The sequence below is a fragment of the Schistocerca gregaria genome, chromosome 1, assembly GCF_023897955.1.
Source record: "Schistocerca gregaria isolate iqSchGreg1 chromosome 1, iqSchGreg1.2, whole genome shotgun sequence".
In the NCBI taxonomy this organism is placed as follows: domain Eukaryota; kingdom Metazoa; phylum Arthropoda; class Insecta; order Orthoptera; family Acrididae; genus Schistocerca; species Schistocerca gregaria.
Window position 1 is genome coordinate 232,160,365 of NC_064920.1, and position 15,486 is coordinate 232,175,850.

Below are 15,486 nucleotides of genomic sequence, written 5' to 3' on the forward strand. Positions count from 1 at the left end.
CCTCAACTAAATTTTAATTGCTAATAATCTGCCAAAGTATAAATTTGACTCAGCATAAAGGGTATATTCAAGAAAGCAACTGATTTGTTTACCTCAGAAACACACAGTGCTGGGGAGGGGGAAGGGAATTGATGGGATCTAACACCCTCAAGGACTGTATTCTCAGTGATTAGATGGCCATTTGAATGGGTCTGAATTGTAGGCTTTTGGGTAGATGGATGGACATATCGAAGGATTGCTGCACATGTTAGGCACAACATATCGGTGATGTGACACTGATTTCGGCAGTAGTCTGTGGAACATTGCCACAGCCAAAGATCAGGTTTGGGACACCTGAATAGTACATCTACATCCACGTGATTACTCCACAATTCAAAATTACATGCCGGACAGAGTACAGATGCACGTCAAGAGCGACACATTGTGCAAACAGTTGTGGCTGATCAAAGATCATCCAGGGAAGAAACGCAAGCACATGTTGCACCTGCTGTTTCACCAAGGTCATTGGGACTCATCTTCCTGCAGCAGCATATCATCACATGTGCCAGGCTACCACTGACACCATGACAATATCAGGTGTGGCTACTCTGGTGTCACAAAGTTGACTGGAGAATAGTATGGCACCCTGGTGTCTTCAGTGATGAGAGTATGTTCTATCTATATGCGCGTGATGGATGTACACATACAGAGTGAGTAAGGAGGAAAGGTACATGTTTGAAGGGATGATAGTGATTCTGAACAAAAAGCTTCATGGATGTATGCTCTACTCTGAATGTTTTCCGAGATAAAACACATTTAATATCACTTTTGAACATTTTTCTTGAGTAAATCGAAAACTGCAGCCTCCAGCGAAAACCTGTCGCAGTACAAATTTAAATTATATTAAATTTCCTACAAAATACATCCTAATAATTTTTTTTCTGTACAACTAATGGTTGTGTGAAGAGAGCACACGAATGTTGAAAAACTTGCTCGATGCGTATGCGCTGTATCTTATGTAGTTTTTGTAGGCCAATATGAGGCAGTTTCCCGACTTGATAGACCACAAGTGTCCGTCTCAACTTGCTGTACACTACTGTGGTACATTGCACACCTCAAATAGGACTACGCATGCAAATTGGGCAAGTTTTTCAAAATTCTCTTGCTATCTTCACACAAACAATTAGTTCTAGAGAAAAAATGAATAGGACCTCCTTGTAGGAAATTTAATACAATTTAATTTTGTACTGCAATACGTTTTCACTGGAGGGTGCGATTTTCGAGTTATTCAAGAAAAACATACAAAAGTGATATTTAATGTGTTCTACCTCAGAAACCATTTTGAATAGGGCATACGTCCATAGGAAGTTTTTTGTTCAAAATCACTATTACCCTTTAAAGAATGTACCTTTCCTCCTGACTCACCCTGTATACAGTGTAAGACTGGTGAGTGGTCTATTCAGGAGGTCATCACCAATGACATACGGATCCCACCCTAGGTTTCATGGTGTAACAGAACATCAGTTACAGCTTGGAGTCACCAATGACATACAGGTCCCACCCTAGGCTTCATGGTGTAACAGGCCATCAGTTACTGCTTGGAGTCACATTTTGTGTTTCTGCAGTGCCCTCTGCATTGCACAGGTTGCCATTTCTTCGATATGAAGGTGATATGTTTTTTCAGTAGGACAATTCTTGTCGACACACTGGTGCTGTGGAGCAATGTGCTTTTCGTGGTGTACAACAACTGCTCTGGTCAGGAAGATGATCAGATACATCGCCAAATGCACATTTATAGGACATGAGATTTTTATAGGACATGAGAAAGTGGGAATCTACCTGTTTTCCAGAGTCTCTGCTGAATTGCAACAAAAGGTGCACGATGCTTGGGACAGACTATCACAGGATTCCGTTCGGCAACAGATCATTTGCATGCAAGAACACACACCTGCATTTCTGCCAGAGGGGACTCCATTGTGTTACTGATGTGACTGGGCATCTCTTTATTGTGACGTGTTTCAATTGGTCACGATTAGTTATCTTATACTCATAAAATGATGAACTATTTGCCACATCACTTGTTGATAAAATTACATTGTCCCTGAGAGTGTTGAATTGACAGCATGACTGGCTTGCCTTTATGCGACATACATAGATTTTGTACTTGTCAAACACTGGCAAAATAATGAAATGTTCAGGAGATGAAAAGAGATTGATGACTTCAACACCTGGTCCCTTAAAACCCACCACCGCAAACAACCATGTCAACAAAACTGGAATCGACCTACTGAGCAACTTCTTAATATAAGCTAATGACTTTTGGCCAATCAAGAAAGCAATGAGGTGCATAAGGTGGTGGCAAGTTCTGTATCTGATCTGACTCTCTCATAGCTTTACAGACCATTAACCTATGCACCAAACAGATAAATTAGTCCAAACAATACAGAACAGTGTAGGTATTGAAGGAACTTAAACAGCAGAGAGAGAGAGAGAGAGAGAGAGAGAGAGAGAGAGAGAGAGAGAGAGAGAGAGAGAGAGAGAGAGAGAGAGAAGGGGGGGAGGGGGGGGAAGGATACTATTCTGCTACAACTATTCTCCATGATGATTAATTACATGCTCATTTGCACAAAAAAAAAATTCTGCACGACTGTAATATCAATTAATTACATAAAGAATGGTGTGGATCCAAAATTGTAGATTTGAAAGTACATTCATATTTTTTTCTAGAACTTTACTTATGCAATTAAATGCTTGGGCAGGTCACAAAAATTGCCATATGGAGACGATTTGTCACTTTTAAGTTTGTAAAATGCAAAGATAAAATTGTAAAATGTTGGCTGGGAAATCCATAATGCATTTTTTTAGCTGGGGGGGGGGTTTGCAGAAATATGCAGTAGCATCACCACTGTACTGCTAACAGCACCGATATTGTTACACTATTTTACAACAAGGCTCAGCAGCGCATAAAAATTAAGTTTTGTGTACAAACTGAACTATATATGAAGCTCTCAATCCCGCACCGAAATACTGGCAACAGACTTTCACACATGACCCTGAAATACCTACAGATGTGCAGCATTTACCATATGAGGTTTCCTACAAATAGACTAAAGCGTTATTGTATAAAAACATAGATTAACAGTAGCAAATGACTTGGACACCCCATCCAGTATCCCTCCTACAAGAGGATTAACAATATGAATTTGCAAGTTACAACTCATATATTGTAACTGCACATACAGAGTCCATTTTTCAGACTCTGCACTACTACTCAGTATCTTTTGCGTCAATCATCATACATTACTGTATGCCTCTCTCTGTTCTTGATATGTGACAAAGGACGCTTTGAACAATGGGGAACAACAAATCTCAGCAGGACAGAGGTGGGTGAACAGGGTAATATGTTCCCACATGAAACAACAGGGGTCTCGTTTGCCAACTATTGGCTTTTATAATGTGGAACTGGATACAGCTCATATGCACAGAAACATGGAGAAATTCTTTACCACTGGCAAACTTGTGTGAAGTTCACAATAAGGAAGAAGTTCTAACGATGTCACACTAAATGACAATGCTTACAATCATGAAAAATAACCATGTGCAAAAATCACTATTCAGAATGAACATATTTTTCTGTTAAATTGAAAAAAAATTGTGATCCATGTTTTCTTTTCATTGCATAACTGTGCTCATCAAAATTATACCAAACAATTAAGAAATTGAAATTCTTTTTTTAACCATCAACCCCTTAAAATTTGCTGCTACTATTTAGAAATCGTCACTTTAAAGACATAGTCCGACTCAGAATTTGTACAGCTATATTTTCTCTTTTAAATGAGACTCAAAAACACAAAATGTACCATCTCTCTCAGTTTTTTAACTATGTAAACTACACCCTCACAAAGTAATACAATTAAAACGAAGACTGTTCAGCCCCACTGCCATGTGGTAAATTAAACATATAGCCGAAACTGGCTGCTTCTTGATAAATAATTTCAAATTCTGCAGACAATTAGTTGTTTGTGAGAAACATAGAAAACCAAAATATTTTATATGACGATCAGTGTTCTACTGTCCGTTGCCATGTTGTTTGCCTTACCTGTTGAGGAAATTATTCTGGTAATCTTGTCAGCATATTCCATTCAAACCTTACTGTCTTAATTCAGAATCATAATCCAGTACTGTATGCCTTCAGTACCTCAAATTTATTCAATTATTACTTTTACCTCTACATCTTGGACCAAGAAACTTCTTTACACAACTTGCAGTGCCTCAACAGGCCGTGTGTTATTTCTCTCTATACACAAAAGAAGCCAATTGTGATATTGTCTTGTATCCTCATAAGCATTTGTATGCAATTCAGAACAACTTCTACAAGGAAACATGTTGTGAGTGTAAATTCAGTTACCCAAAGAAATGCACAAATATATATAACTTGTAGGGCTGTATTTTGAGCAAATGTAAAGATAATCTTCGAGAAAAGTAGGATTTCCATTACTTTTGAGAAAGTGATTATCATATTCCTTTCCACTCCACAGTACTTTCACGCAGCAGTTAAACACAGTGGGACTCGCCAGATGAGAGAGATACGTAAGGCCCCAATCAGTAAATTAGACTGTATGTTTACACTTCACTCACCAAACTCACAGGAATCCCATAACAGTCAGTCTTCTAGAAATTTTATAATGTTCAGCTTAAAATAAGACCTATTCTATTGTCATCACACACAAGTTTACTGCAGCTTGTTTTAAGCAGATGTTAGGGAGACAACTGGAGACAACAGTGCACTATAATGAAAAGCAGTAAGAAAGTACATTTCCTACTTCTCTCTTAAACAACTGGCTGTACACAGAAATTCCTGAGGTTAAAAGAGTACCGAGGAAAAGGCTTTGTTATGCAAAAAAACACAAACTAGGTGCAAAAAAACACAAACTAGGCATTTCATAAACATACTTGCTGTTTACTCATAAGGTCCGGTACCAAGACAGTCTTTCTATACAATTAAAGCTTGAATATCCCCCCCCCCCCCGCAAAAAAAAGCACGCGGCGTGCAAATGTGCGTGTGTGTGTGTGTGTGTGTGTGTGTGTGTGTGTGTGTGTGTGTGTGAAATTCCTCAATAGATTGTCTTACTATGCTGCAAGAATCTTGTAAGGAGTGTCTTTAGCTTATAATGGGTTGTGTGCTTTCATGTTTTACTATCATTTGCATTACTACATCTACACTGGTGGCCAGAAGATAAAATTCTCAGAAAATTCCACACCAGCAATACCGTTCTGAATCTCAACACTCCCTTTACTGCTTTCAAGAAAGAATACTAAATCATCAGAAAGGATAAGATCGCAGTTCGTAGTTCGTAGTAATAGACGGCAAATCATCGAGTAAAACTGAAGTGATATCAGGTGTTCCCCAGGGAAGCGTCCTGGGACCTCTACTGTTCCTGATCTATATAAATGACCTGGGTGACAATCTGAGCAGTTCTCTTAGACTGTTCGCAGATGATGCTGTAATTTACCGTCTAGTAAGGTCATCCGAAGACCAGTATCAGCTGCAAAGCGATTTAGAAAAGATTGCTGTATGGTGTGTCAGGTGGCAGTTGACGCTAAATAACAAAAAGTGTGAGATGATCCACATGAGTTCCAAAAGAACTCCGTTGGAATTCGATTACTCGATAAATAGTACAATTCTCAAGAATTCGATTACTCGATAAATAGTACAATTCTCAAGGCTGTCAATTCAACTAAGTACCTGGGTGTTAAAATTACGAACAACTTCAGTTGGAAGGACCACATAGATAATATTGTCGGGAAGGCGAGCCAAAGGTTGCGTTTCATTGGCAGGACACTTAGAAGATGCAACAAGTCCACTAAAGAGACAGCTTACACTACACTCGTTCGTCCTCTGTTAGAATATTGCTGCGCGGTGTGGGATCCTTACCAGGTGGGATTGACGGAGGACATCGAGAGGGTGCAAAGAAGGGCAGCTCGTTTTGTATTATCGCGTTATAGAGGAGAGAGTGTGGCAGATATGATACACGAGTTGGGATGGAAGTCATTACAGCATAGACGTTTTTCGTCGCGGCGAGAGCTTTTTACGAAATTTCAGTCACCAACTTTCTCTTCCGAATGCGAAAATATTTTGTTGAGCCCAACCTACATAGGTAGGAATGATCATCAAAATAAAATAAGAGAAATCAGAGCTCGAACAGAAAGGTTTAGGTGTTCGTTTTTCCCGCTCGCTGTTCGGGAGTGGAATAGTAGAGAGATAGTATGATTGTGGTTCGATGAACCCTCTGCCAAGCACTTAAATGTGAATTGCAGAGTAGTCATGTAGATGTAGATATGAATTAGATAAGAGTATACTACATATATTTTGGTACTTATCTTCATTTTCCATTTTTATTACCACCATAAAATATCTTGCTTTCTGCCATGAAACTAATATATCAAAACTAGCCTTCTATTCTTGAAGGGTGAATAGTTCTTTGATTTTAATAATGTCAATTTCAATTACAGTTCTTAATACTTTTCTCCCATTCCTACATTTCACAAAATAAGAGAAGTATTTTAATGGCAAATTCACCGAGATTCCTGAAAAAAATGTAAAGTTTTCACAAGCATTGACCATTGCTTTCCAATACGGGTGCACAATTATATTCCTCCTGATCGAGTATGTAGAGACGAAGAACACCGAAGCAGTATCGTGGCAGCTTTAGAAACCATGGTAATGTCCAAGGACGTGTGCATATTATGCAGTGTGCAGATTACTTGTGCTTAAGAAAGGTGCAATGCTTTTCTTCTAGCAAGCAGTAATAAAAAACTCGCCACATGACAGTAAGTGCCATTTCCATAATTTAAATGACTGCCTCGTGGCAACATAATATTGTTTTCCTTGTTTTTGTCTAACACCAAGTAAATCCAAAAGAAACTCAAGTTTCCCAATGTTAATCGGAGTGTAAGTGTCAATGAAGCAAGTTAAAAAAAAATCTTTAAAAGAAATGTCAGAGAAACAAAAGCAATGTGTTGACATTAAAACAAAAATTGGAGTTAGTTGGAAGATTTGAGAAAAAAAACTGCTGCAAAACTAAGAGCTAATTATGATATTTCAATGCAAACTGTTTGGGGCATTATTTTTAATGTCGGGAAATGCTATTCTAGTTCAACCATCTGTACTAAAGAGCATGAAGAGATCTACACTTTATGAATTAGATGCTGCTCCTTCGCAGTGATTTAGCCAAAAACAAGCTAATGGCATCATTGTTTCAGGTATGATGTGTGCATAAAAACCTACAATTTTTCAGGAAACCCTAAGGTAAGAGCAAGAATTTAATGCATCTGGATAGCTAACCAGATTCAAGCAATGTCATGGGATTCATGAATTACTGTGCATGGAGAGCAGCTTAATCCAAATGTTTGGCAGCTGATTCCTTCTGGGTAGAGTTCCATAAATTTGTGGAAGAAGAGACTTTCACATAAGGCCAAATTTATAATGCAGATAAAGAGTTATCTGTATTAGAATGTCTAGCAACCAGAACCCTTGCTGTTGAGAACAAAGTTCTTGCTCCTGGATATAAGTTGTTCCATCATAACTGTTATGTCCACAATACCTCAGCATGTATTCTTCACTCTACTACATAAAGAAATATACAACATTTTTGGGTCACACATCATCAGTTACTATCAGTTCTTCTTCTGATTAAATGGTTTCATACAGCATGAGGAATGAAAGCCACCAATGCTACAAGTTACCCTATATGGTATTTTTTTGTAGCCGAAAGAATATTGCTCCTTCTATAGTGAATGAAATACACTCCTGGAAATGGAAAAAAGAACACATTGACACAGGTGTGTCAGACCCACCATACTTGCTCCGGACACTGCGAGAGGACTGTACAAGCAATGATCACACGCACGGCACAGCGGACACACCAGGAACCGCGGTGTTGGCCGTCGAATGGCGCTAGCTGCGCAGCATTTGTGCACCGCCGCCGTCAGTGTCAGCCAGTTTGCCGTGGCATACGGAGCTCCATCGCAGTCTTTTAACATTGGTAGCATGCCACGACAGCGTGGACGTGAACTGTATGTGCAGTTGACGGACTTTGAGCGAGGGCGTATAGTGGGCATGCGGGAGGCCGGGTGGACGTACCGCCGAATTGCTCAACACGTGGGGCGTGAAGTCTCCACAGTACATCGATGTTGTCACCAGTGGTCGGCGGAAGGTGCACGTGCCCGTTGACCTGGGACCGGACCGCAGCGACACACGGATGCACGCCAAGACCGTAGGATCCTACGCAGTGCCGTAGGGGACCGCACCGCCACTTCCCAGCAAATTAGGGACACTGTTGCTCCTGGGGTATCGGCGAGGACAATTCGCAACCGTCTCCATGAAGCTGGGCTACGGTCCCGCACACCGTTAGGCCGTCTTCCGCTCACGCCCCAACATCGTGCAGCCCGTCTCCAGTGGTGTCGCGACAGGCGTGAATCGAGGGACGAATGGAGACGTGTCGTCTTCAGCGATGAGAGTCGCTTCTGCCTTGGTGCCAATGATGGTCGTATGCGTGTTTGGCGCCGTGCAGGTGAGCGCCACAATCAGGACTGCATAAGACCGAGGCACACAGGGCCAACACCCGGCATCATGGTGTGGGAAGCGATCTCCTACACTGGCTGTACACCTCTGGTGATCGTCGAGGGGACACTGAATAGTGCACGGTACATCCAAACCGTCATCGAACCCATCGTTCTACCATTCCTAGACCGGCAAGGAAACTTGCTGTTCCAACAGGACAATGCACGTCCGCATGTATCCCGTGCCACCCAACGTGCTCTAGAAGGTAAGTCAACTACCCTGGCCAGCAAGATATCCCGATCTGTCCCCCATTGAGCATGTTTGGGACTGGATGAAGCGTCGTCTCACGCGGTCTGCACGTCCAGCACGAACGCTGGTCCAGCTGAGGCGCCAGGTGGAAATGGCATGGCAAGCCGTTCCACAGGACTACATCCAGCATCTCTACGATCGTCTCCATGGGAGAATAGCAGCCTGCATTGCTGCGAAAGGTGGATATACACTGTACTAGTGCCGACATTGTGCATGCTCTGTTGCCTGTGTCTATGTGCCTGTGGTTCTGTCAGTGTGATCATGTGATGTATCTGACCCCAGGAATGTGTCAATAAAGTTTCCCCTTCCTGGCACAATGAATTCACGGTGTTCTTATTTCAATTTCCAGGAGTGTATATCGATTCTATGTGACACTGTTCTTATGTGTTGACATTTATTGTGAACCGCTTAAACACTTTTTAACTTTACTTTTATTGCGTCACAAGACACATGTGATAGTGTCATGAATAATTTTTTGCTAGACTAACTGGGTGCTTAACACTTTGTAAATGTGTTCCAACATCTGACTTTCACCTGTCATATATAAAAACCACCACAGAGGGCACCATCTGTCATTCATATAAGTGGGAAAGGTATACAGAGAACACTGTCTGTTTTTGCTTTGTGGCTTCTATGTTCTCCCTGCTGCCCCATGACAACTCACAAGGTCAAATGCAATGAAAAGGGTACCACTTGTTTTCCACTATACATTCTGTATTTATTTTGAAGATGGCCTTATAGTAAAGCAATGAAAAATAAGAAAAGGCTATCTGAAGATCTATTTGCCCAGAAGGTAGGGGGAGAAAAACAATTACAAACTTTTGTTTCAAAGGTGATACATCAGGGATGTATTTCTTTTGACAACAAAACATGAAATAATTTCATCCAATGTTGAAGTCAGAACAAAATTAGGACTGATAAATAAAGTGAAACCTGCCTCCATTTGGGATTATAATAAAAACAAGGTTGGTGTGGACCACAGCAGCCCACTAATGGAATATTACTCTTCTGAGAGGAAACAAATAAAGCGGCAGACGAAAGAGTCTCTTTACATTCACATGACAACAATTAATATGGTACACATAAAAATTTGAGGCCTACTGGGAAATATGATGTTGAATTCATCAGATAGTCAGCTGTAACAAAGAAGGCCTGGTTGAATCAATTTCCACCCAAAATAATTCACCTGTGAGATACTCGATGGAAGACAAATGATTCCAATTACATAAAATGTCAAAATGACTTCAAGCGAGATGTAAGGTTCATGCAGAATGGAGCAAGCCAAGATTTGGGAAAGTGCCAAAAAGTACTATTATGAAGAATGTGAGGTAGGACGCCATTTTCCAAAATCCTTCAAAATTTTTATACTAAGGAAAATGTGGCAGTAATTTTCATTAAAAAAACTATATTTTTCAAACAGTTTCCTTTTTAATACCAACACCTTCCATTTAAGAACTGAAGAACAAGAAAAACATTTTTTAATTGTGCAAACATTTTCATTTCAGTATATATGATGGTCAGTGACATGTGAGTATGTTTTTTTGCAATTATTCCAAAAAACAGCTTTCCACTGGTGACCCTAAAATTGTTTAATGCTCTACCTGATGACATTCAGTCTTTACCATGGGAGCAGTTTAAAACTACTATTTTGTGTAAGCTAAAAGAGCAACCCTTCTGCAATATTGAAGAATAATTCTCTAATAATAGCATAGCGTTTACTTGAGCTGCAGCTCAATTCCATGACTCCAACAGCAAACATTATATTTAATCTCATTATATACTTGTATCTATTTTATTGTTGTGATATTATTGTAATCTAATTTATAACCTGAATATGTCTTCTGGTATTAATTACTACCATAGTACAGTTGTATTCATGTATTTTGATAATGTTGTATCTTGACGCTGTCTGTCCAGCTGTGGCTGGTGAATGACATAGAATTGGTAATAAAGGTAATAACAAAAGAAAGGTCCCTCTTTCAAGTGCAATAAATTGGCAGTAAGCTCTGGGCATTAGAAACTACTGCACAAAATTCAGAAAAACTTAAGCACAGTTTCACTGGTTTGACTACACCTAGCTGTCCAAGTCCTTGTGTCAATCACAGTAGGACACACTGCATGTCTGACAGGTACAGTATTTTAAAAGTAAATCTAACGAACATCTCTCATCCTTTTAGAAATTTCCGATTAATTTCTGTCTTTAGGAAATGGTCAACACAGCTCTCTGTCAGTTAGTAATATTTCGTAACATTAATATAACTTTCAGAATCAGGCATAAAAAATCTGTACAGAAACAATAATGTTGTTTGCAACTGTGAGTTAAAGTCTTCAAGGCAAAGGAAATCAACGTGTATGAACATTTTTTACTGATATATAAACAGTTCAATACCACAAGCGCTTGTGTATTTCTCAGTAACTTGTGTCAAAAATAACACGAAGAATGACAGAATGCCTGGATCATTCCCTACCTGACAGTTGTCTCCTGAAGGCGAATCAACTGCATGATTACTTGAACAAAGAAAAATATCTTTACAATTGAATCTGTCACTAAACCAGGCTTTCTTCCTGAGTATGTGACTATTGCTTTGAGTTTCAGATGAGCCATCAATTACAGCAGTTGATGAAACATTAGACGATAATGTGACACCTTTTCACATAGACGGCTTAAGTCTGTCACTTTCAGAATGTGTGGAGGAGTTATCACTTCTATTGACATCAAATAGTTATCCCTACTGCTGCTCTTCTTCGGTATCTGCACAATCTCTTCCTCAGTAGAATAATTGCTGATAAACACTGTGATACAGATGAACAGTGGGGCACAATGTATCAAGTCAATCTCAACAAGCTTCATGAACACCACTTGGCAGCCACAGAGCAGTGAACAGCTGCTAAGGCAGAAAATTCACTGTACACTTATAATTAGTGAACAGTACTTATGTACCTCTGTGCTTTTGGAACTATACTTGTCACTAACACTCATGGGGCGGCAAGGAGGCTCAAGTTAACTCGTCAATAGCACTTCAGGAAAATCCAAAGCCTGAGCTTAAACTTCTCAACAGCAATCTAAGGATTAATTCCATTTCTGCAGTGTTGAGCATTAATTTTCTGTTATGTAAATGTAAATATAGTGCAACACAACAAGAAGCTCAGTAAAGTGTGAGTATGGTTGACTTTTTTCCTTCGTTGTATGGCTGCTTACCTGCTGTTGTAGTTTCTTGAATTCCTTTGGATCTGTATTCTTCGGCACAAACTGAAGAGCACTCTCTATCTTCACTGGTGTACTACTGTGTGTTGGTGAACCCTCTGCCACCCACTGTAAACAGACAAAACCAGCACATTAGGGACCACTTCCCCCAGAACCACAAATAATTCTGCAACTATTCTGAATTTTGTGTGCCTGTTTTCATTCCTGTAACTTCTACAACACAATTAAGCAATTTCTGAAAAATTTTTGGTCCCAGTATGTACTGATTTTGTCAAATCAATGAGCAGCAGCATACTTTTTAAATGTTTCAATTCAGAGACAGAAATGATAAAGGGCAGGAGAAAACAGGCACATTTATGTGTTGTACCTCTTTCCTGAGGTGCAGTACAATGAAATTGCTTGAAAAAGTTTACTTCAATCTCCAAGAGAGCTATTACTTAGGAAAATACTAATTGAAGTGACAGTTATGCATTTGTCAACTTTGTACATTACAAGCATAAATAAAGTTTGGAAATTATGAGCCTGATGACAAGTATCTACATGCATTACATTGCTTACTGTCACATTCTACTCTCCAATAGACAAGTTAATAAATGTTATGAAAACATACATAAGTCTGCAGCGAACTAGGTCACTTGCACTGTACGTACAAGTCTTCAGAAAACAATATACACATGTAAGAAAGCAAATTTAAGGAAGGTAGACGAAACATCAAGCATGCAAACCATTTGCAGTCATTAATACAGTCAATTATAAGCAGGAGAGTAAAAAGCAGCCAGAACATTAGCTTAAGACTGTAGCGATTAGGTAAGCAGCAACAGAAGACAATATGACAGATGAACAGGAAACTGCCTGTATCATGCATTCTTCAATGTCTTAAAAAAGCAACAGAAGAAAATAAATAAGTAATTTCCCTATGGTATTTTAGACACACACATTTTTGGTGTAAGAGGGTGGGGAGGGGAGGAGGGGGACATAGTTAGGAAATGATTTATACAAAGCTGCTGTTAATAGGATAGAAGGAAATTAATGAACTTGTTTGTTCTAATTTTTAAGTATTTTAAAAGTTCTGAGGTTGTATGCTGAATTATCTGTCTACCAACTAATACAAACAATGTTACTTCTTTATTCTTTAATAATTAATATGTAAGAATTTGTGTGTGTGTGTGTGTGTGTGTGTGTGTGGTGTTAGGATTCTACTGTTCCATTAATAGTATTGTTATTAAGAATGGATTGTTAACTCAAAGGAAAACACACACTTGTCTTTAACAGTGTCATTTTTCTGTGAAGACAGCAAAAGTAAATGAAATCAAAGTAAAGATTCCTAACTATGTCAAAACCCAGCTCTTCAAATGTAGAAGTCAAATGCCTCAATCACTGGAAGTAGCACTCGAGGAAGGTTGATGCATAAAAATCTCTGATGATCACAAAAAATTCAGATACCTCAACATAATGAAGTCAGTTAGATAACTATGCTATCTTCAGCAACATGTTTCAAACTGTATTATTTTCCATTGACATTAACTTTCCATCTCGACATATTACTACTGTTATTTTTTCCTATAAACTTAAAAGTATACTAATATGCAACTGAGGGTTAGCAGTGTGTGGAACTATCAAAACAGGTTGACTCCAGATTGCCTGTCTCTAATTTATGTTGTCTACATGTGCTACTGTCACCAAAAATTTATCATGGGACAAAATCAGTAAGAAAATTTTCGATGGCACTTGAGACCAAAGGCTTTCCAACAAATGGATGAGAAATAAAAATTGTAAGCATCTATGAAAAATCGTTAAGCATTTCCAGTATATGGACGCATTTACAGTTAGCTTTATCACATTCTGCTGTTTGCAATCTATCTGTTCTGTGCATTGTTATGTTCCCATCACCATGAAACATTTATCATTCTGCCAGAACATGCAAGCCCCATCACCAATGCGAAGTAACCCGTTAATTAAAAATAACAGAAACTTAGACCCTGAAATAAGTCTGAATGAGATGAATTCCAATTACCTCTTCTGCATTTGCATCCACCCACTAAAAATCAAAAATAAAAGAAAAACCAAATTAGGGAAAAAAGAACAATCATGTATCTAGTTAGCTACTACACAAAAAAACTACAGTGTTTATATACCACTCATAATATTCACACAAAATTAAATATAATTTATGCCACTCCATCAGAGCAGCATCAATTAGTCCATTTTGAAAATAAATTTTAAGCAATAAACACAAGATCAAAGTTTCAAAATCCAATTTATTTTCCAATGCAATAAAAATTAAAGTCAAAGCAATAGGCTGTCAATATTTATTGAACAAAGCAGTAATAAACACATCTCAAGCATGTTACTTTCTCATCCACAAAATTACAATAAATGTCAGAATATGTTTCCTGAAATACGGAAAATGCATTTACAAACATAACCTAACAAACATTGACTATTTATTATCTGAAAATTTGAATATTCAATATAGTAAAAGCACATCTCAATGAGTATCATAAAACCTACTCTGTCTTTAATTACTGCATTTATTTATTATTACAATTTTGTATTGAGGAACACAGACAATTTTGTAAAATAGGTAAAAAAAGGTCTACATAAGAAAATCCCGATGATCCTACAAACATCACTGTGATCGTAATTTTTTTTGTTTTATTTTTTTCCTTTTCATATTCATATACGCTGTCATTACAATCACTATCAAGTATGTCACAATAACCAGAAATTAATCTTCTACGATATATAGCTGCAAAACAATCTCTGCTCATACACTACCCACATAAACTACATTTATAATAATTTCTTTGTATGTCCAAAGTAGAATGTAGGGCTACTAATATTCCATTGTAACAATGATTCAGTACATACCACATAAACACATTAAATTTAAATATGAATGGAATGATGAACACAAGTTATACAGCTGTCAAGCGATCCATGATTGCTGCTCAATCTGAAGTAATCAGCCACAGAACAGAAATAAAACAATTTTCAACCAATTCAGCAAAATTCACATAAATAATGAAGAGAAATGTTAACTAGAAAAGCAGAAACCCAGAAGTGACCTACAAATGCATTCTAAGAAGATTTATGGGTCCATATTTCAATATGCTTTAAATGCATACTATGTAGCATTTCATCTGAGTTAAGTAAGAATCATATCCTTGAAGACAATTGTAGTAACAAATGTTGTTACATAGGAATTAGAGGTTATTATTAACCAAATCTTTCAAAAGTGATAAAACTGAAAGATGACCCATCATAATTTTCATGGTACCAATCTGATGTTCATTTCTCAAGAATAAATTGTAAGCTACACTTATTTCACCAAGTATTACTACATATACACACAGTAGTGTAATCCATAGTACAACACTGTGCAGTAACTGTTACATTATCATCAGAAAAAATAACAATGCTATCTCTA

At 38.2% G+C, this 15,486-nt stretch overlaps 1 protein-coding gene across 8 annotated transcripts in view; it reads right to left on the reverse strand.

Moving 5' to 3' along the window:
• Positions 1–15,486, reverse strand: part of LOC126338352 (protein hu-li tai shao) — a 116,945-nt gene that overhangs the window by 55,691 nt on the left and 45,768 nt on the right. For 4 of the 8 annotated variants that reach the window (XM_050001545.1, XM_050001551.1, XM_050001548.1 and 1 more), the window contains exons 10-11: positions 14,071–14,094; positions 12,051–12,164 (exon numbers count right to left, since the gene is read on the reverse strand). In XM_050001545.1, the coding sequence (XP_049857502.1) occupies positions 12,051–12,164; positions 14,071–14,094 (138 nt within the window). The remainder of the gene's footprint in view (positions 1–12,050; positions 12,165–14,070; positions 14,095–15,486) is intronic. The other 4 variants (XM_050001552.1, XM_050001546.1, XM_050001549.1 and 1 more) reach the window with 1 other exon arrangement.